Here is a 24021-nt window from a genome sequence, read left to right as displayed (position 1 = left end):
CTCCACTTCCTTAATCATCATTTCAAGAACTGCTTTCTTTTAATTTTCAAGTTCTACACTAATTTGGATAGAAGAAACTTTGTATTGATGAACAGTAAATGTATGTGCCCTTATATAAATTATATGGTACATGTATAAGGAGTTCTTGAAATACTTCATCTTGTCAAGGTTGTGTAGTTGTATGTCCTAAATTTTAAATGAGTAATCAAGGGAACCAAGAGTTCCCATATATAAGAAGGCTCAGAGAAAAGTTTTTTCTTGAATGTAATTTTTATTTGTGGATGGTGCTCATAATCAATTTCCATTCATTTTCAATTTCATCTTTTGTTTTTATTGTAGGAGTTTGTATAGGACAATCTTTACCTTAGGTCATGTAAGGTGAAATATACCCGTTATTTTAACATTTGATCCAAATACAGTGTTTGTCATGGCTACTTAGAAATAAGTTGTTTAGGAATTCCAGTTAATTTTTGCCATGAAGGCTATTGCTAGGTAACTGAAGGCCAGTTCAATTATCTTTTTCATTGTTCAAGAATAAGTTTCCACTCTAATCTTTTAACAGACATATAATGGTATACAGCTTTCTGTCTGTCCGTCTGTCCAGGCATTGTGTGACAAGACAAATATGCTTTGACTTGTTTTATGAGTTTGAAGGCATAATAGTCTTGTCTTCTCTATGGATAAGGCAGGCCTAGCTTATTTTTTTCAAACTTTTTATAAAAACTTGGCATCCTCTCAGGGCATATGCAAGACTGAAGCCTCTCTGTTAACTTATTTAAGCAAAATTGAAATGGTAGAGCTGTTTCAACTGACTTTTTTTGGTCCTTTGGCAATAGAGGGTTTAGGGAAAATCTGTTGTTGTCAAAACACTATGACAATCAGTGCTACCATAGTTTTTTTTAATTGGTCATTCTAAATTATTGGAATGTTTCCTTTATTGAAATTGAATAAACTTTTCAAAAATTTATTTGTCTCCATCTCCAGCAATGAGGTTGAATTGTAGGGTTTTGATTATTTGTTTGTTTTTTTAAAGGTCTTTTTTTTCTTGGTTTCATTTTTGCAGTTTTTGTGTAAAACAAAATTTTTGAACCTCTATTCAAACGTTCTTATTTTATAGTAGAGGTCATGCAAAATGAGTTGTTAATATAGTTTTACTATAGTTTTTGCCTATAGAAATAGGCCTGCCTGTTCAATACTGTAAACTCAGAAACTAATGCATGCAGAAATTATTGAAAACTAGGTCATTTTAAAAATAGTTTAAAAAAAATATCATTTTTTAAATTTTGGTGAAATTGAGATATATTCTGCATTAGTTCTTTTTAAAACTGTTTAATGTTAGTTTAAATTATTGAGATTTTTTTGTAAGGTGCATATTCAGCACTAATAAAAACTTTGCTTTAATTTCTGTTTTTACAGTCAGTCCATTTTAATTGACATAAACTCTCATTTTTACAACAGATAGAAGACTGCAAAGTATATAAGAGACTCAGAGAAGATAAAGAAAGCTACGAAACATTCACAGCTGATTTTACTTCAGTTGTAGCGAGGTACATTTATCTTTTCTGTAAGACTATATAAGGTAGTGGTTTGTTTTCAATTCATGTTCAAGTGAAATGGATGGCATTCTAATGCTGTATTCACTTGTAGTTCACCTGCAATTTGAATTATCGAAATCTCATTGAGTCAGTGCACTTTGAAAACGTTGATAACATTCACACGTACTTTTAATTCACATCATTGCACATTTGAATTCCCTTCGTGTTCACATATGTAAAAATATTGAATATGCATAGAATTGGTAAAAAGATGTCACGCTATCGATATCTATCTGTTTATTTGTTTAATTGGTTTTACTGAGTGTTAAAAAATGCACAGTATAATCAGTAGTCCATAATACATGAGGATCCTCCCAAGCAAGTAGAAATCCCCCCATATTTTTTTTAAAAAGGATTTTTTATCTTTTGATATATTTATGTATTAATAAATTGTGCACTTATTTTAAGAATTGGCTTTCACCAAAATTGTCCAGTCACATGGTATTTGAATGGGAATTACTGAATTTGTATTATCAAAAACTTATCCAGAGGCAAATTCAATAATGCCTATTATTTTGATTTGCATTGGAAATTTGTTTTATGTGTGAAAACATAAATGGATTAGAATCTGCATTGAATTCAAATTGAATGTGCATTATCTGACCATGTAAACACACCATTAGCAATTGACATCTATCACTACAATAAAAGGATCTGCACAGTTTCACAGCTGAAGTTATTTTTAATTAAAGGAGTTGTTTGTTGTCAACCTCCTATAAATATTAAGTTTTTCAGTTTGATTGTCTGTCTAATTATGATTCTTTTAAAAGATAAACTTGTCATAAAAGTTATCAAGCAAATTCAATCATAAGAAACTACAAAAAAAAATTCATGAAATAAAAAATATAATTTGTAAATATCATGAATAAAATGCTTATCTATAGCAAGGTCACAGAGAGGTTACTTCACTGAACATATCTATGGGCAATGAGATAGAAGTAGTATCTTGTAACATTTTTTTTTTATTTCAATTGTGGATTTTGATTATTTTGTTAATAAGTTTTAGAGACAACATGCAGCTTACTTATAAAAAAACCCAGTTCAACATCCATTAAATCAAAATTTACAGCTCATTTCTGCTGAAGTACATAGGGTTAGGCATCTCAACTTATTCAACTGGTGAAAACAGATCTTAAGTAGCATTCCAGCTAAGAATCATGCAAAATGTGATACATTGTTTGAAAGCCTACATATTTTTACTAGAGGGATTGTCATCACCTTACATCCCTCGTCTGTCATCATCTGTCGTCATTAGCTTTATTTAAACATCTTCTCTGTGCAACTGCTAGAGCAATTGGGTATCCTGCACAAACTGATCATTTAATCTTTTTGAAATGTTAGACAATATGCCAGCTGTTACTAAAAATAGAACATAGTGGTCAAAATACAGTTTTTTTTGCAAATAACTCAAAAACAGTTGAATTTAGTAAAGTTTTGATACAAGGTAATATTGTTCACCATCAGAACATGGACCTATGCCAACATCTCTCAAATGATTCATCACCTGATGTAGGAGATATGGCTCCTGAAACAGATTTTTTTTGTTTTTTTTTACATGTACAACTTTGAAAATCTTTATCTCTGAAACAATGCCACAAAATTTTATCAAAGTTGGCATAATTGTTCCTTAGGGCATCTTTCACAAACTGATTATTTAAAATTTTTGAAATTTGAAAAAACATGGCCACTGTTACTAAAAATAGAACATCGTGGTCAAAATACAATTTTTTGCAAATAACTCAAAAACAGTTGAATTCGGCAAAATTCTGACTTAGAGTAATATTGTTCACCATCAGAAAATGGACCAGTGTGTAAATATTCAAAATTATTTGTCACCCAATGTAGGAGTAATGGCCCCTGAAACATATTTGATTTGGTTTTTTTACATTTACAACTTTGAAAATCTTTGTCTCTGAAACCGTGCTAGAAAATTTAATTGAAATTTTTCTTTGGTTGAAAAATGTGGTCGCCATTCCTAAAGCTAGAACATAGGGGTCAAAATGCTTTTTTTTGCTATTTTTACCTCAACTATAGAAGAATGATAGATGAAAGTTATTCATAAGATAAACATGATATTCTGAGTTGACTGGCAGTACAAAATGTATTGACATTTTTTGTCAGGCGACCATTTTCAAAATGGCTGCCAATTTGTGGCCATTTTTACCAGTTACTCAGATTCCAATGATTTTTGGTTTCATCTGAAAACATGGTATTCTTAGTTGAATGATGATGAAAATTTTTTTTTCAAAATGGCAGCCATTTTCCTGCTAATTTGTACACTTGCTTTAATTTCAATGATATTTGGTTTATATAGTTAACATGGCCTTCTGAGTTAAAGTGATGATGAAAATGTTGTGTAGCCATAATTTAACTTCATTTTATGTTCTTTTTCAGCAAATGTGTAGTGGGCTAATGCCCCCTCACACCTGGTGGGATAACAGGGCATGGGGGTTCCTGCCCAAATTTTTTCTGTAGGTTCTAAAAACACTTCGAAGGCATTTCCAACATTTTATAATGCCTTAGGTAGTCAGTTGAACTTACAGCATTCATCAGTAGATGCCCTTTTTCATCAATTTGGTAACAAAGCATGATACCTTTACTTCCTTAGTAAACAGGGCATGGTTTACCAGGGGAGCCTCTTGTTTTTTATATTTTGTTTAAAATGCTCAAGTTAGCAGAGAATAGCATGTGAATTTTCATAGAACCCTTGTTCATAAAAGATATAAGTTATTTAGAATGTACTGTAGAATTCAAAATAAAGAGAGACAATTCTGTAAATGACACTAAAATACAGTAGAAACCATTAGATTTTCAATGTGAATTATCTAATAAGACAATATATAGATTGGAATGAAGGATAAACCATTCCATTTTATAGACCTATAAAACAACTGAATAGCAAAAATAAAAATGTATAGTTTTTTTTTAGATGTATCATATATTACAGAATTTGCATGATTCTTAGCATGAGTACTACTTAAGAGATAAGTAAAATCAGTCTGAACCAAACTATTTTTTGACTGAAGATTCTGTTCAGTTTACAGTTTAATGGTGTTGAAACTTAAATGAATTGACTTAATAATATTACACATGGTTCCACATTTTTCTTCAAGAATTTGGTTTAAATGGAGCATTAAATCACAAGTTCCTCCATGTTCTTTAACTTGTATTTAGGAATAAAGCATTTTATGGAGTTTTTTTATGGAGATCTCTAAAAGCTAGTTTTAAAAACAAATTTTGCATCAGAATTTTTTATAAGACAGCAGAAATTTTTTTTTCAGTTGTATAATGGTACCACCTTGTTGTTGTCATCATTTTTGTCATTGATGTCAGGTAACTCAAGTTTATTTACAAAAACTTGAGAAAAACTTATCATATCTTTTTGAAATTTTAACACATTGTTCCTAGGGACATGATGGAGAGCCCTATAGTTTATGGAGGTTTTTGTCCCACCCCTTTTGGAAATAAGGAGGTAAAATGGAGAAAATTTGTTGTTGATCTGATCTTTATTATTCAGATGTCAATCTATTCATTTTAAAATTCTGTTTAAATTTTTTTATAAGGAAGGCTTATCTTTAACTGTTTTGGCGTCAAAGGGGTAAAAAATTGGGCAATGCCTAAAAAAGTCCCAACTTTTTTATTTTTGGTCTGATTTTGAATTTTGTTTTGTTGGATTCCTAGTGAAAATTCCTGCTTACATTTTGCAATCAGATTTCAGATATCTCTTACTGTTTTAGAATTATAAGAGGTCAAATAGACAACACCCCAACCAAATCAACTTTTTCATTTTTTGTCCGATTTTGAATGTTACTCTAATGAAAATTCTTGCATGCAGTTTTCAATCAGAATTCAGATATTTCTTAACATCTTCAAGTAATAAGGTGTCAAAGTGGCCACACCCCAAAAAAATAAACTTTTTAAATTTTGATCTGATTTTGAAAAAAAAATTATTAGATTCTTTATAAAAATCCCTAGCTGCATTTATCAATCAGATTTTCAAATTTTAGATATCTCTTCCATTTTTGGTGTAATGAGGGTCAAAGGGGCCACCCAATATAACAAAATTGACTTTTATTTTTGGTCCAATTTGAAAATTTTTAATTGAATTTCAAATTTTGTGCTATATTGTGTCCAAACCAGTTGTTATGTCCTTAAGGAACTGTAAGTTGATAAGCTTAAATGTGTCAAAAACTAATATTGTGTCCACACTTGCCCCAAGTGAACGGAGTTTGAAGGCTGCAATTGTATCATACTGCACTGCACGATGATGTTTATTTTTAAAGGAGAACTTTTGATTAACTACTCAAATAAAATTTGTATCTGATCATTAATATTGTATTAATGTAAGTGTAATAATTAATATGGTTGCTAATTCTCTCAGATTCTGTCATGTAAACATATTTACAGGTATCAATTTTTTATGTGGATTAGTTAAGAAACACAAATTCTTGAATTCTTGAAATCATAGTTTGAGATTTTCAATATACATGTCAATAAAAATCTCCTTTTCGCTGGGAACCAAATTTCGTGGTTTGGCCTACCCATGAAAACTATGAAAATTGTTACCCCATGAACTTTAGTACTTTCACAGTATTTTTTTAGCTTTTACCGCAAAAAATGTACATGTTTACAGTACTGAAAATGGTGATCAGTTAAGAAAACAAATGTGTTTCAAATACTTCCAACTACCTCTTAAGAAAGTTTTCTATTTAACTAACTGATGTTTGGTTATTTCTTCTATTAATTCTCTCAGACAGGTCCGTTTTATTCATGTTTGTACTACTTTCCCCATGGACAAATAAGTGCAAAAAAATAGTACCCATGAAATTCATATTTAATACTAAGTGATGTTTATCATTTTTTTAAATCACCAAAATTTGTACCAAAAATATTTTCACTTTGACAAAATCCACAAAATTAGCAACCAGCAAAATTGATCTGTTTATAGTATCAAATTTCCCTTTGCTGTTTTAGGTACCCTGTGTATTTTACCTTCGAGGAGAATAATATTAAAACTGGCAGTATACTGATACATCAAGATGATCCTTTATATAGTGTTAATGTTAAAAGAGGTATTTTATCTGCATTACAGTTTCAATTATTACCAGCAGATAAAAAGCAGAAAAAATACTCCCAGGTAAGGTTTACTAGGTTGGTGAACGCCCATTACCAATAATGACAGTTATGACAATATTAAGCTTTATATGACTATTAATTATTGCTATTAAAACTATTAATTTTAAACATTGACCCTTTATGTATCCCTGATACACATCGGAGAAAATTCTGCATTTCATTGTCATGCCTGGCCGAGCTATCAACAGACATGCCCTGTTTGATGACCGTCTGCATTGTTTGCTCAGACCTCTTAATTGATTGTAGTAAAAACAGTCCTCCTAGAATTAGCAATCTTCAGAAATTTTTTACTCTAAATAGAAACCTTTCAAAGGTAATCAAAACATATGTCCAAGCTGACAATTTCAGCTATTGTCTACGTTACGCATTTCTTACCTGAATAGTAAGTTAATACACATAAACGGACAACATAGATAAATACAAAAATTAACAAAAACAATATTCTTTATTGAAGTAAATACACAAAACAGACGAAATGGTCCCATCTATTTACAAATAAATTAAAGCCAGAAATGTTTGTGGTTCTAACCAGTTACGCAATTTTCACTGCGTACAATACATACATACATCGGTAAAATGTTTTTTTACATCAACTTTTAAAGGAAAAACCACCCTGTGCATTATACACAACTGCACACTATACACACCAAAATACGGTATTTGATATTTGACATAAGGATAGATCAGCTCATGACAATGTATTGCAAATTGTGCTCCTTTACTAGCTGACCTATTCCTTCACTCTTGTGAGGCTGACTTTATAGCTGATCTGATCAGAAAGAAAGAATATTGTTTGGCTAGATCCTTCAATCTCAGTTTCCACTATATAGATGATGTGTTATCTTTAAACAATCCTAATTTCGGGGATTTGATACATCGCATCTACCCAAAAGAACTTGAGATAAAAGATACTACAGACACTGCGCAGTCAGCCTCATATCTTGACCTACACTTAGAAATCGATGGTAAAGGAAAACTATTGACCAAACTTTACGACAAACGTGATGACTTTTCATTCAGAATTGTCAACTTTCCTTTCATCTGTGGCAACATCCCTTCGGCTCCTGCGTATGGAGTGTTCATATCACAACTCATATGTTATGCCAGAGCTTGCCGAAACTACGCAGACTTTTTGTATCGCGCTAGAACTCTAACAAATAGGCTTCTGGAACAGGGTTATGTTGCTACAAGATTGAAGTCATCACTACAGAAGTTTTATGGTCGTCATCATGAACTCGTGGATCGTTATGGTGTATCCATCAGCACCATGAAAACTGATTTATTCAACGTGTCATAGATTTCCTTTCCTCGTTTGTCTACCCCGGACTTGACTTTTTATGAGCAACTCGGCAGGTGTTTCTAGAAAAGCAGAGGACGCTTACCCTACCGGTGCACAAGGTCCATGCTCCCAGTTTTTAGTGGAGTCCGAGTTGCTCATTTACTTTTGTTACTTTGTATGTATGATTTTAGTTACTTTATGTTCTTTGTTGTGTATGTTGTTTTCCATGTCTGGTCTTTGTCCCTGGATTGCATTCTTTTGATTACCGCTATAACCTTGGTTCCCTTGATTACTCATTGCCTACCATGGTTGATGAACTTTGACCTTGAACTTTAACCTCAAGGTCAAATGCATGATTTTGCAATACAGATTAATTTCCAGGCTGTTTTTTAGTTGCCTTTTGATGTAGGCATTTGATATTTGACATAAGGGTAGATGAGCTCAAGACAATGTGTTGTGTACCATGGACGATGAACTATGACTTTGAATTTTGACCTCGAGGTCAAGTTAATGATTTTTGCAAACAAATTCCTGTCCAGGCTGTAACCTTTTTGTCTTTGATATATGGAATGAGGGTAGATCAGCTCAAGAGGATGTGTCATGTATCACAGTTAATGACCTTTCATGTTGAACTTTGATCTCAAGGTCAAAGTAATGATTCTGTGTCTGTTTTTTGGTGTAGCCTTTTGATTTTTGACATAAGGGAAGATCAGCTTAAGATGATCTGTCACATTCCATGATTGGTAACATTAGACCATGAACTTTGGCATCAAGGTCTAATTAATGATCCTTGCATAACTGTTTTGTGTATTGGCTGTAATGATTTTTGTATGATAAATTGAATGTGTTGTGCAAGGCAGATGTACAGGATTTTTACCACACCAGGGCCCACAGAGACTGATGATATCTAGTTTGTCCTCTTTGCCCATGCTGTTCTCCAGTTTCTTCTATGTAGATAGTGCTTGTTTGTTTTTATAACATCAAATATTTTCTTACCTTAAGCAACCAAACATGAGAACATTTTTAGAGAAATCAGGAAACAGATTTTAGACTCAGAATATTGTTAAAAGGGGGGATCCTTTGTGCTATAAGTTTGTTGTTCCATTTCTCAATACCTATGGCAAGTTTCTAGAATTCTGATTTTTCCATTACCTATGGCAAGTTTCTATAATTCTGATTTTTCCATTACCTATGACAAGGTTCTAGAATTTGGATTTTTTCATTACCCATGGCAAGTGAAATGTTGCATTTGTAAGTTTTGTTAATTAAGAAAATGTCCAGTTTCGTGCCAGACTTTATGGTGGAAATAAAAAAATTACTAACATTATAGAGCTTTGTTTTGGACTTTTGAACTTCATTTTTTCTACTTTTTATTTAATCATGAATATTTTCTAGCAGTTTTGGTTATTTTTTTCATTAATGTAAGTCATTTTACATGGCATGAAGGTAGATTGGTTGCAGAAACCATGAAAAAACAATTCCAAGTTTAAAGTAATGCATATGCAAAATATTTTTCTGCTTCATATCAACCCAATATTGTTGTTTTTTCAAAGGTGGACATATTTGGTCATTGTCCTGTACAGTATAACATGTATGACCATGAACCAGACAGTGTTTTTACCAGTAGGGACTTGACTCTGTGTACTATGCCACAAGTTTTTAAACTACAGATGAGGTTCTTCTCAGTTATTAAGAAACTTCATGGTGGACATGAAGAGAGAAAAACAGATGAAGTAAGATTTATGTTTCCATCATAGTTGATAGTAATACCAGGGATTTTTGTATGATTTATATGTAGTCAATATTGTTTCATCTATAATTAATGTTGTAAAATTTAAATTACGAAATTGTTGTTATTATTCAATATTTACGAGTAAAAAATTCAGATTTATTTTTTTAGGATAACATTAAAAAATCTACATTAGTATAAATGTTGAAAAATTGATTTCACAAAAACTCAGGCTGGTAAAATTGGTTTTAAATTATGATGCCGTAATAGAAGATAGAACTGTGACATCAAAACTTACAATGCTACAAATTTTTAAATTTTTATGAATCCACCACTGGAATTTTTATTTTATGATATATGATAATGTTTAAGACTTACTTTTTTAGCATGATACCTTAAAATGTATCAGAATGAAACTGGGTTTGTTTTGCAGCCCATCTATCCATTTGGTTCTACAGTTGATTGTGAATACAGACTGACAGACAGTGTTGTTCAGTCAGTAGAATGTTTACAGCAGCAGAGCTTCAAACCAACTGCTTACAATGGAAGTATTTATGCTACAGCATTGTCTGGAATTAAGTAAGTTTCATACTAGGCATCAGCAGTCAATATCGCATAAATTTGTAAATGTAAGTCATAATTTTGTGTGAAATTGAAAGCAGATCTTTAAGGAGTTGTGGTCTAGGTTTTATTGAAGAATACTTTTTTAATTGGGTGTCAATTTCCATGGTTTTTGTAGTTATGTATTGAGATTTTGAATGCTTAAAGAAAAAAAATTTAAACTTAGAGGCTGTATTCAATTATTTCTAAACTCAAGAAACTAAGAAAATTTGGAGTATCCAAGTAAACTGATAAAACTGATATTCATTTACTTGTATTAAATATTTAGTAGTCATTCATTTGTAGCTGCATACTAAATTTTGTTATTTCATTTAGTGTGGGAGAGACTTAAAAGAAATAATGAAAAAAAGATTTACTGTTAGTTATAATTTGAAATTATCTATCTTATTTAAAGTGAAAACTTAAATATTTATTATTGTTTTGTGAATATTTCTGTATATTTGAAACTGTTACCAGTAGTTAATTTATTTTTCAGGCAGTCATTTTCTTTGATGGGTGCAACACCTCTAGAAAATGGTGATTCTATTGAAGTACCAACTAATGTAAAAAATGTCAGTATTCTGTTTGAGATACCCGAAGAAGAGAAAGTCACAGTTTCCAAGGAAACTTTAGATAGTCATCTACATACTCTGGTTAATTCATATACTGATAAAAAGTTGATAGCATGGCCAGAACAGTTCCATGACTTGGTCTGGTTTATGAAACATTCTACACAGGAAACTCTGCAGCGGGTACTTGTTGGGATATTCAGTTGTCATGGTAATACTGATGGATCATGTGACCAAAAAAAGAAGGTGAAACAATTTAAACATTTAATTGGTAACTAAGAATATACTGTGGCTAGGGAGCAATCTAGAATATCAGGCTTTTCTTTTGTGTGAGATAGATGATAAGGGTAACAACAAAATTACCGAACACTAATCAAGTCAAGTCCAAAACAAATCTGGCAAAATATATATTACACCACTGGAGCAGCTGGTACCACAATGGTCCTGACTTGGTACAGGCATTTCAAACCAAATTGTGGGTTAAATCTAGGTTTTACAGTGCTCTAAACCTCCCTCTTCCATTGCGGCATAAAAATACCAGTGGTGATTTAAAAGCATTTGCATGCTATAATTGTCATAATCTGTAAATTAATGGTCACATCAGCACAAATAACAATTTACAAAAAAGCAACTATTACTAATTGTTTTAAAATGAATTGAGTATTTTTCAACCAAGTACTTATATCTAAAAAAGAATTTGTTAAGAGACCTTTTAAGATGCATTTCCTCATACTCCTGATTCAGGAGTCTGTTACGCAGTTCTTTATGGTGTTCAAGGAAATCACAGTACTTAGTACTTGATCTAGCATAGCAAATCAATTGTGAAATATAAACACAATATGCAGGAGATGAAGGGATATTGCCTGCACAGGTAAAGAAAATTTATGATATAAAAATTAAAGTAATCTCTTTCATTATAAATCTTTGTGCTGAGATAACCACTGTTGTCAATTTATAATGTGGTAACGTAGTGTAAAGAGTTGAGAAGTAAAAAATTTGGAGAGAACTAATTTGAAAGAAAGCAATTTAGGTTTTGAAATAAATCTTAAGAATTTTTAAGTATCCACATATGGTTAAAGCCACTGTGAGAGTAGGTGATATTACAACAAGCTTGCTCTCATCCTTTACTGCAGACAATATCGTTATAAGATGAATTAACTTATCCTTTATGGAGCTAGATGAAGATCCTGCTATAAACCTTTCTTGTATGGACTCTTATGAAGTTTGGGAATCCAATGCAAGTAAGATAAGTCCTTACATTTGTCTCGACGTTGAGAGAAGACATACATGACTTGTGGTTGTTTAGGATTTTGTCTTTGTCAAAAGTAGTATGTATGTGGCATTACCTGGGATGTTACTGTCAATGCCCAATTCCTTAATAAGGCAGTTGAGGTAATTTCGTTTTACAAACAAATACCATGTTGTTTCAAGCTTTGTCCACATGGACAATAACATATTTCTCATGTAGTGAGGAAAGGCATTCAAGTGCCTCACAATCATTGAATACGGACTTGGGTCTTTTATTGATACATTTCTGAAGAAATTTGACAAAGCATATGTATACATGACAGTGTGAGTATCCTTTGAGCTATGTATGCATGCTTACAATACTGTGGTTATTCTCCTTATATATTTTATATTTGATTAAAAGTAAATGTGATCCTGTGTACTGATCTGTCAATTTGCTCTTCAGACCATTGAGGAGGAGTATTTTATAGATGGTCTACTGTCCTGTGCTACAGATTCTTGTATAAATCTGTTTACCAAATGTATGAAGGAAGGACATGTGTCATGGCTGACTAGTAGACATTTTCTCTATGATCTAGCCATTAATCATCAGCCTACTGAGGAAACAGCTCTCCTTATTCTGGTAAGATTTGTAGTATTCATTGATGTAAGAACCAATCAGATTGGGATTAACTTTAATGTTTTGCAGAACTTTTCATTGCTGAAATAAATTCATTGCTTGTACACTTCAGTGCAAATGGTTGTGAATAAAGATTAAGTTTAAAACAATTTCCTAAAGAAGCACAAAAAGTGTATATTTGTTTATACCAGTTTCCAGCCTGTTAATTATTGACAATGTTAACTTACCCATTTAAAAGATTTAGTGGCATATTTTTGTTTTAAAGATACCTAAACCCAAAGAAAAAATGTACAACTCTTCCAATATTTATTAATGCATGTCACAATGTCAAACGGAAGTCAAAATGATATTTCCATGCAATTTTCAGAAATTTCGTAAGAAATTAAGAGGTTTACATGTGGTTTTTAGATCCGGGAGTAAATTAGGTCACTTGCTCCAAGGAACTAAATACTTTGTCTTTCCATGTTATGCATGAATAAACTGCAGAAAAGTTTTTTTTGCAAAATAAGCACACTTTTTTACTAAATTATGTAATATCCTAACAGACTTGACTCAATTTATTTTCAGGGCTGAATTTGACACCAACCTTTATGATATACCCCTTTTGATTGATATTAAAAATAGACACAAAACCTTTTAATAATATTCAAGATATAATGCAGTAGTTCTTGATGTGGCAAATCCATAATAGACATGTAAATGTTTTTTAATTTACTGTTTTCCAGGATATGTGTAAGAAGTCAGACAGCATCAGTTGTTGGTTACCACTCAGTATAATGATAAACAAACTCTACCTGTTGTCAACAGTACAAAGTTCTCAAAAGGTATCTTATGCTTAGTACATTTGACAGGATAACTCTCAGTTCTGTCAAACTCTATGTTCTTATACTCTTCATATGATGAAGTTAGACTGTTTGACTGGATTACACTTAGTAAATATAATTTGTTGAAAACTGAAAATTCTTGTTTTCTCATAAAATCTTGTGTGAGTTGGGATAAGGATTAAAATAAACTACTTTCATTTAAAAAAAAACATTTAATACTACATTTAAAAAAAAATCACAAATACTCAAATTAATTACTTTTTTACTACAAAATAGCTTTAGCTGAATTGCACATTTAGAATCATGTTAGCTATGATCAGAATTAGATCAGTAAGTATGGTGGGAGACACATTGATAAGTTAATCAGATGATTAGACTCACATAGAGTCTCTAATAATACATCAAAATAGAATTTGGTGTACTATTTTCTCTAGGAAGGTGGAGCCATTATAAAAACATTATCAACTTTACATAACAGCCTTCAAAACATCCAGCAAAATGGTGATGAAATGAATCCAGTAGAAGCAAAGGATACTCTGAGGATACTAAAGGTATGTTAGGCCTTGGGCTGACATTTTCATCCTGGTGGGGTTGTTGTCTCCTTGACATATACACCATGCCTATTCTCCCTATATTATTATACTTTTGTAATGTCATTTCAGAGCTGGTCTAACAGTCACAAAATGTGATGAAATTGATTGTAAGTTTTGATGAAACAATGGGAGATCAACTTGCGATAAGATTTTACATAACTTTTTCTGAAAATAACTCATATAACATCTCTATTTGAGGATGTCCCCAAGTTTTTGACTTTCATGAAAAGTTAGCTATTTGGTTAACAATGGTTAAAGAGGAGACAGATTTTAGGAAATCTTTACATTTTTTATTAACTTGGGACCTGTTGCAATTTTTTGGGGGAGAGTGCTACAATGTTGTACAAGTGATTGCCATATTTAAACTCATTCTATTTTTATTTTGAATTATATAACAGAAACTTCTCCCTGTAGGCTATAAGGAATGTTGGTAAAGCTTTACAAGTAGTGTATGATGTTGACAACAAACTGATGGATTCTATACTACAGCTTACTGATAAAAAATACCCTTATAGAATAGTCAAAGCAGCATTACAGGTAAATATTTCAGTACAATTTACATTTTTTTATTTATAATGTGCTACCCTCTGAAAAGTGGGTTGTCCATCTGTCTGTCCCCAGACATTTTCAAGATGATAATTTAAGGACCGATCAATGAATTTTTTTTTAAAAACTTTGCACAGTTGCTTAATACCATAAAATACAGGTTATGTTTAATCTTCATGTTAGGCCATTTTTAACATTTTGTCATCCCCTTTTTTTCACCATTACGTGGCAGGGTATCACTTAATGTTTCATTTATCCCCTATTCTTGTACAAGTGTCTGTTTTGTAATGGAACACGAGATTTGACACATGAATACTTTTTATGGTTTCATCACTGGTTTTTTTTATAAAAGTGAAATCATATTTGAACTTGAGTTTTCAGTTTGTACATGAAGAAAATAAAAAGGAAAAATGATATTTAGGTAACTAGATCTGAAGTCCATCTTCCGACATATCCTTCTATAATACATGTAATATGTAAAGCCTTATATCAAATGGATGCTAGAGTTACACTGTCACTTTATGAATTTACAAAGAAAAATGTATGACACGTTTGTCAAGATTTTAGAAATTGCTGAAATGACATCAGTCATCAGGGACAAACTAGAGCAGCTGACATCAGATGTAGATCGGGTAGCCATTGTAAGGACAATGTCATTTTCTATTCTAATGAGAAATGGTGGTAAAGACATCATACAAAAACTGATTAATATGCTACACACAGAACCCATGACATACATGAGGGACTATATGGTGTCCTCTGTGAAAGAACTACTAGAGAATGATCAACCTGATATGAAAGGGTAGGTAACTCTTCTGTCCTTGTTCTCAAACTAAATTCCTACACAGTTTGAAGTATTTAAAATGTAATTTTCCATGCATTTTCTTGAAAAGAACTCCCACCAACAAGGTAATTAAATCTGTTTAGGGTAAATGTAATACTGGAGAATAATTAATCTGATATGATAGGTAACTCTTCTTCCATGATTGTCAGACCATACTCCCACACTTCAATCCATCTCTTACCCATTCAAAAGAATGCTAGACAGTAAAGTGTTTGTTAAGAGTTGATTCAATGAAATATGAAGGAAAAGGTAACTCTTCTGTTAATTTTTCCCCCACCCAATTTTAAAAATGTCGATAAAAAACTCATATAAAAGGGTAGGTAACTCTTCTAGTCTTTTTCTCAAAACCACACTCCCACTTCCAAACTTTTATTCTGTTTAAAAGTTTGATAGTTAAAGTGTTTCTGGAGGAGGATTTGAAAGGTAGGGTAACTCTTCTATCCATGTTCTCAAACCACACTCCCACTCATTCAATCACATGTCATCTCTTTCTCAAAGAAATGTTTGTAGAAAAAATTATTGTGTGAAAACATATTCTAATATAAAAAAAGAAAATGACATGGTTCGTTCATTTAGCCATGATTTTACTGCATCCTTTATCTAATTTTGTCTAATTTCTGTACTTTAGTTTAAGAGATGATTGGCAGAAAGCTCTACAGGCCGATGGCAGAGCTCTTCCTGAACTAGATGAATGGTTGTATAGGCATACAAGATATATGGAATTGTCCAGATATTTCCAGTAAGAATCTTCTGCGTGTATTTAAATTTATTCATATAACCTGCTGGATGTATATAATCAGATCATCACAAGTATCCATAAGGAAAAAAAATATGTAGAACATAGGGTAAATTTTTCGGGTTTTTCAAAAGCTGTACAAGATAGAAGATACTCAAAAATTATGAAATGATTTTAATACATTTGTACAAGATAGTCCAACTTTTTCTAACTTAAAATGGCTAGTGTAGTCTTTTTTTAAAACAGGCTACCATTTTCTATGACATTTTATGGTGTACAGTTAGAGTTTGATTTGGTGTATGATCCCTCTATGCATCTGATCCAGTCTACGGTCATCAGACTCAACTACTATATAGAAAAAAAATACAACCTTTTAGAGGTCACTGCTGATAATCAAGGTATGTTTTGGTAAGGGTGTATGGGTAGACAGACAAGAAAAACAGACTGTTAGTGGTCATTTCTAATAATCAGAGTATGTTTTGGTAAGGGCACCTGGGTAGATAGACAAAAAATACAGCTTGTAAGAAACAAGGTGTTTGTTATGGCATGGGAGTACAGACAGACAAACTAACTTGCAGCCTGCTAGGGGCCACTGCCCATATCTAAATCAGGTTTTTAGAGGTTACTGCTAAAATATGTTATGGAAGGGGTGTACAGAAATACAGCCCGTAAAAATCAAAGTGTGTTATAATTTGTTGGTACATGAAAATAGGCTGAAAACACAATTTGTAGAGGTCATTGCTGATAACTAAGGTTTGATGTACCAGGGATGTACAGGTAGATAGACTGGTTATTGGACATTGGGTTGTCTTAGTAATACTCCAGAATGATTATTATTTAGTTTTATACCCCTTAGAAAGTTGGAGGTATGTAAAGATCATGCCACCTCTGCAACAACTTAGAAACTGCTGAATGGAAGAATTTCACACAATCTCATTGTTTCCGTTGTATATTTCTATCTGAATGGCCTTTTAAGTTTCATCATGCAAAACATGGAATTGTCATCAAAGTAGTGGCACTACCTTTCCATATGCAACTCCTTCAAAATCACTGAATTGATTTGCTCATAGTATTTCTAGTTTTAGTTACTTTCAATTTTGATACTGACAATATCATGGGGAAAACCTTGACGAACATTTGCGCGTAATTTGAGATTTTCCACATGATATAGTCAGCATCAAAATCAAAAGTAACAATTATTCTGTTTGTCAGTAATCCAATTATTGCATTTTTAATCATTTTTATTTTTTTAGACTAATTTCTTATTCTTAAATTCTAAAACTATGACTACAAACTATTGGTGTGTGAAGTCATTGATTTTCATTGAAATCTCCATAGAAGATCTGATGATGTCACAACTACTGCCAATGTTTTCATGGATATTTTCAAATATTTTGTCATATTCAGGAGATAGTGAACTACATGACAACAAGATCAAATGAAAAAAGTACAGTATACCAATAAAATTGAATGTTTATTGCTGATATTGACTCGGACTGTTGTAATCAATTAATAGTTTGTAATGGAAAATATCATGATGTATAGGTTTTAAAGAGTAAGATTTTGAAGAATCAGGCAAAATGGGAAAAATGAGAAACATGCAATTCAAAAACCCACCAATCTGACAATATGACCACTCGAGGATGCTTTCTCTATTTGAAATGACCATTATTTGATCTCTGCATCACTGGATTTGCTCAGAAATTTTTCAGTAGAATGTTAGAAAAATGAGGTTTTTGACTAAGTTATTTTCCTTTGAAATGTTCATTTTCATTGCTATTCATTGAAATTATAACTAAATTTAAAGTAAAATAGAAAATCTTCCTTTTTTCCTGGATTCTGATGGTACAAATAGTTAAAGTTCAAAATGGTGGTTTTTTTTCATACCATGTTTCACCCACTGCCTGAATGTTACAAAGACTGACACTTAAGACATGTTTCAGGTCTAGAACCTCTATTGGATGCAATATTTGACAGTAAAGGGAAAGGATTGTATCACTTTCTATCCTACCTTGCCCAGGCAAAGAGAAACCTGGAAAAGGGAGTTAATCCACAGTTTGCCAACTTTGATAAAAAGCTGTCAGAGGCTCTAAACAAGATCGTTAAGCTTGTAAACCATCCACAGTTTAGTTTACCAGAGGACACACTTACTTGGAAACTTTATGGTTAGTTTGAGTTGTTTTAAAAATGAATTTATCATATGAAAGTCTATGTGGTCTTGTTTGCATTTTCTGAAAGTTTCATACATTTTGAAAACAGAATTACATTTATTCAATGTGAATCAAAATAAGAGAATGAAGAGACTTTATTCCTTTATAACAGATAGGCATTATGGACACCTTGAAAGGGTTATTAACATTTTGGAGTACATTTTTTAATACATTTATTAATGCAGATTTGTCAATTTAGATGGAAACTGAATTGAGAAAAGTCCTTCTTTGTTCATATTACAATTAGGTTCAAATAATTGTGATTTAGAGTTTTTTGCAATAAATGTTTTTTAAATAAAGATTAATAGATAGCTAATGGTCTTACAACCCTGTTATTGAAAGGTTATGAAGTTATGTATGTGGAAATAAGTGACATTGTTTCCATGGTAACCAACGGTATAGGCACATTACTTAAAAACAGATCTGGACAAAAACCCAGACCAACCAGTACACAGTCTGGACAGCAGCAGGATGAACAGTCTAAACACAGAAAACAACAGGGTGGACTGATTTCAAAGGTCATTAGGATGTTATCTAAAGGATACAGATTAGTCAAAACCAGGTATTTATAAAATAATTTGGTTGAAATAGTTTTCAACTGTTCATGCATGTAATGTAATTATTTGAAAATCATCATATAGATTGCAACGATTTACCAAATGTTCCCAGTGTAAACATTTTCAATAATTCACACTATGAAATAAATTTGATAATTTCACTCTTAGACTTTCTCCGGCCAAAATGTTATAAAATGCCACAAGACAAATATCAATCCACTATTTATAAAATTTAAAATTCATGTTAAAAATAGGTGTAAATAATGAAGGAAATCTATGTAATATAAAAATAGGATAATCAATTGGTTATTCACTCTTTCTAATTAATTATCCTTTTATTATTTATAATATCATATAACTATCTGTGAGCTGTTGAATTTTGTATTCATACAATGAAGATAAGTTAATGTTTTACTTTCAAGGTTATATTATAAAGTATAATAGCTAACTGTTAATGGAGTGAATTCTTGAGTTTTTTTTCAGAACAGCTTCTACATCATAGGGGAGTGTTTTTTATTGAAATATAAACAAAACAATAACAAACTTGTGTCAATGACATATTCTGTTTCCTTGGAAACTGAACGTTCTTCTGTAGTCATTAAATAAAAATGTCTAAACATACATTAAAATAAATGCATTTGTTGTTGAGTAAAGAGTTTCTGAAAAAGACTTATAGCAAAGGTCATAGGATACAATGTATACTTTTTTGTACTTCAAGAAGATCCTTTTTCTCCGACCAAAGAAATTCATTATATTTTCCCTGCGAGATGTTTTATATGTTTTAGAAGTACACAAATTTTGAAAGAAGATGAATTCATCAGGCTTAATTTGTTTATACAATTTTTTCAGATCAGCAAATGTTGTAGACTTGACCAAAATCATGCCAACTTTATCAGGTGCTACCATCAATATGACAGTTCTAATGACAACATCCATGGGACTGGAGGGGTCTGTTAAAGGGGACTTTACTCAGTACTTGAGGGGGATAGGCCCTCTTTTAGCAATAGGAGACTTTTCAGTCGGGTGAGTAATAGTCCTTTTTCTAGTTACTGCTTTCATACAAAGGGAAATAATTCACAGACTGGTTTCCTGCCTTATGACTAGAATAGGATGAATTGTCAAATTATATTTGTAGTGATTAAAACCATTCTAATTGTGGTACACGCCTTAATATAATGAAAAAGATATGCTATAAAAGTTATTTCTTTAGTTTAAATTGTTTTGTTTCAAAGGAAAAATGTTTAGTGTTCTGCTGAGATCTAGCTAATGAGGCAGTACTAGTCTGTCTAGGGGGATGGAATGTCTAAGTAAGAAAGAACTAGTAAATTGAACTCTTTAATATATGTCAATAACACTTCTAATTAGGACATAATTAATGATGAAGTATTTTGAGACATACTCTACATTTAAAGTGATTTGCAACTTTCAAGAAATGATAAAAACAGTATTTTTAAGAAAACCAAATTGAGAAAGTTTCCATAATCTTTTGTGACCATTAACCATTACAATCTTATTGCTTTCAAAGACAAGCATTTAACTATCTGTTATTATGAATCATGACTACTAGACTTACAGCTGCTTAAAAACTTTCAAAATAAAATTGAAGTAAATTAAATCTATATTTATAGCTTTGCCAGTGAGTTTTTTGGACAGATGTCAATAGATTTGGGTGGTCAAGTACAAGCTGGTATGAGAATGGTCACTAATATGAACATTAAGGCTGAAACTGAAAATTCCATGGCTTTAAAGAAAGGGATGACTACTCTAGCTAATTACACTGTACAGTTGAAAAAGAAGAATATTGAGGGCAATTTTAATTTAGCTCAGGCCAGGTAAGAATTGAACCATTTAAAATACAGATGCATTATGAAAACTCAGTCTTTACAAATTAAATTATTGTATTGTCAGTTTTAACAAGAAATTTGTTTTTATTGTTAGACAGAAGGACAAAGAAAATGATACAGAACTTACCAATTATCATTTCTTTTTCACAATGGCATTATGTACAGTGAAAGTTGATAGATTGAAACCTGTCAGATATAGACTGAAACCTGCCAGATACAGACTGAAACCTGTCAGATATAGACTGAAACCAGTCAGATATAGATTGAAACCAGCTGCCAGATATAGACTGAAACCAGCTGCCAGATATGGACTGAAACCTGCTGCCAGATATAGACTGAAACCAGTCAGATATAGACTGAAACCTGTCAGATATAGACTGAAACCAGCTGCCAGATATGGACTGAAACCTGCTGCCAGATATAGACTGAAACCAGTCAGATATAGACTGAAACCAGCTGCCAGATATAGACTGAAACCTGCCAGATATAGACAGAAACCTGTCAGATATAGACTGAAACCTGCCAGATATAGACAGAAACCTGCCAGATATCAACTGAAACCTGCCAGATGTTGACAGAAACCTGCCAGATATGGACAGAAAGCTGTCATATATAGACAGAAACCTGCCAGATACAGACAGAAACCTGTCAAATATAGACTGAAATAGGATTAAGATTTTAAATGTTTATAAAGTTTATGTTAAATTAGAATATGTGAATCTTTATTCAGTTTAAAGTTGTTGAATATCTAATCCCATCAACATCCTCAGTTACAGGAATGCTTCAGTTTAGACAGATTACACTGTAATGATGTTCATAAAGGGACATTTTTTTAAAAAAATATAATCTAAATATAGTTTTTTTACCAATGATTTTTCATAGAAATACAAGTGCTGAAATTAATTGAAAAAAAAAACTAGTAGAAGTTGGAGAATGAGAAAAAGCAATTTATTTTCTTCATTTTTATGAGGAGTAAAACTAGATTATTACAAACCTTACCATAACTTGTTAGTCAGGAGTAAAAGTTACTTCTTCCGATGAATGAAAACAGGGTTGTAATACAATGAGATATTATGATGTAAACATTCATTTTTTGTTTTGAAACTTGTAAACTCCTTCTAAACCATTCAATAAATTTGATGAAACCTTGTGAAAAGGTTTGGATTACATGTAGATGTGCATGAAACAAGTTGCCTATTTCTAGATGCTTTAAAAGGGAAAATGTGTTTTAGAAGCTCTGTGAGCTAACTTACACATGTTACAGTTTTAAATTATTTTTTGTAGGAGTAGACTTTACCATTACCATGGTGAATGGGATGAGGTACCAGTTGACAAATCAGTTCAGAAGGAAGTTAAGAAATGCACTGGTATCCCTATGATGTTGATGACTGGAAACACAGTGTGTGCTAGAGTTACCTACCCTGACGTGAAGAATTCCAAAACACATGCTTACTTCCCTTTGTCTGGACCAGTTAATGCTGATGTTATTGTTTCTAGGACAGATAGGTACTGTTCATTTGGAATTTATTGCAGTCTATTTGTTTTGAGGAAAATGTTATTAAGTTGCAATTTATGGAAATCATATCAAAACTAGAGCTTAACTTTTATTGTTATATAGAAAACTGAATATGTATTTATTACTTCCGTAAATGACCTAATTGCAATTTTAGATATAAACAAAAATTTCTTATATAATAATAAATTACTATTAATATAAATCCAGCTGGGCACCACTTTTTATTGATAAATTAAAAATTAAAAATCAACCAAGTTCAGGGCAGTATATAAGAAACACTTTGTCAGTCCCTGTCTGTCTGTACAAATTCGTGTCCAGGCCATAATTTCATTGTTCTTTAACATTAGCACATCGTATTTGGCAGATGGGTGTATCCCCATGAGTTGATATGACTCCTACATATATGACCTTGACCCTTGATGTTAAGGTTGAAATTATAGTTTTTTTTAAGATGGATTCATGTCTGGGACACAATTTTTTGGACATTTTCTGTGTGTTTTACTCACAGTATTTCTAGTTAGAATTAAGTTTGTTTCTTTTGATAGTAGTAGGTTTTCTTTGTTTTTATTGGTTTCAGAAATGTGAGATCATATGCTTTAGAACAGCTTTCTATTTTAAACATTTAAATTTTACTGTGATTATGATGTTTGTTTCTGCAGGAAAATGAATGAATTCAGTTTTGAGGCTAATTACCTGATTACAAATGGCACTGATGGACCAGTGAAAATGATACATTTTACTTATTCTGCTCCTGGTAAGAAATTAATTATGGCTATTCTTATCATACATAGCCTTCTGAGTACAACGTCATATTTATAATTTCTACTGTGTGTTTTGATTCAATGTAGTCAGATTAATTATGATTTGCAACTGATATCAAAATAATTAAGACAAAGATTGCTTGGGGGTAACTTACATTTTTGTTCTAAATAAGGGTGACAACAAAATTACCGAACACTAACCTGATCCATAATCAAGTCAAGTTTAAATTAAAACTGACAAAAAAGATATTATGCCACTGGGGTAGTTGGTTTTTATATAAACTTGTTTAACTTATGTTGAGGATTATTTTAATTTTAGTAATATTTTTCCTTCAGGTGAAAGACTAAAACGACAAATTGATATAAATATAGACCAAAGCCTTGTTCATGATACCACAGTGGCTGAGATGAAAATGCCTGAAACTGGGGCCAGATTTCAATATGAAAACAGGAATTTAAAAAAAGAAAATGAAGTAGAAAATGAAAGTGTAGCAACAACAACAAAAAAGATACATATCCTAATGAAGAACTTGACTATGTTCAAAGCAGTGTTACAGGTAAATGTTGTCACTGTTTTATCCTCTTCTATAGATTCTCTGAGACACAGGGATATTAGTTGGTAAATGAGTGTTGAATACTACCTTAGTATGTTGAATGAGGAGGATGTGTATTGTTTGAGAAGGGGAGATAATTGCTGCTTTAGTTTGGTAATATCAAACAATTATGAGAAATTTCAACGATAACTTTTTCTTGTAATGTTATTTCTTTCCCATCTTTATTCAGTATATAAAATTACAAGTCTGCCACGATACAAT

At 31.8% G+C, this 24021-nt stretch overlaps 1 protein-coding gene across 1 annotated transcript in view; it reads left to right on the top strand.

Moving 5' to 3' along the window:
* The window catches only part of LOC148629954 (uncharacterized), a 63061-nt gene that overhangs the window by 15660 nt on the left and 23380 nt on the right, over window positions 1-24021 (top strand). The window contains exons 4-22 of the mRNA XM_088560227.1: window positions 1459-1547; window positions 6570-6732; window positions 9564-9743; window positions 10173-10318; window positions 10836-11154; window positions 12602-12778; window positions 13501-13599; window positions 14034-14150; window positions 14607-14729; window positions 15299-15540; window positions 16211-16321; window positions 16565-16716; window positions 18262-18483; window positions 18871-19090; window positions 19935-20108; window positions 20714-20917; window positions 22214-22435; window positions 23105-23199; window positions 23543-23763. Of these exons, the coding sequence (XP_088416353.1) occupies window positions 1459-1547; window positions 6570-6732; window positions 9564-9743; window positions 10173-10318; window positions 10836-11154; window positions 12602-12778; window positions 13501-13599; window positions 14034-14150; window positions 14607-14729; window positions 15299-15540; window positions 16211-16321; window positions 16565-16716; window positions 18262-18483; window positions 18871-19090; window positions 19935-20108; window positions 20714-20917; window positions 22214-22435; window positions 23105-23199; window positions 23543-23763 (3276 nt within the window). The remainder of the gene's footprint in view (window positions 1-1458; window positions 1548-6569; window positions 6733-9563; window positions 9744-10172; window positions 10319-10835; window positions 11155-12601; window positions 12779-13500; window positions 13600-14033; window positions 14151-14606; window positions 14730-15298; window positions 15541-16210; window positions 16322-16564; window positions 16717-18261; window positions 18484-18870; window positions 19091-19934; window positions 20109-20713; window positions 20918-22213; window positions 22436-23104; window positions 23200-23542; window positions 23764-24021) is intronic.

This window comes from Perna viridis, chromosome 1, assembly GCF_037379345.1.
Source record: "Perna viridis isolate PV_CMFRI_1.1 ecotype Kerala chromosome 1, ASM3737934v1, whole genome shotgun sequence".
Classification (NCBI taxonomy): Eukaryota; Metazoa; Mollusca; class Bivalvia; order Mytilida; family Mytilidae; genus Perna; species Perna viridis.
The sequence above is the reverse complement of the archived record's forward strand: the minus strand, read 5'-3'. Positions and strand labels throughout refer to the sequence as shown.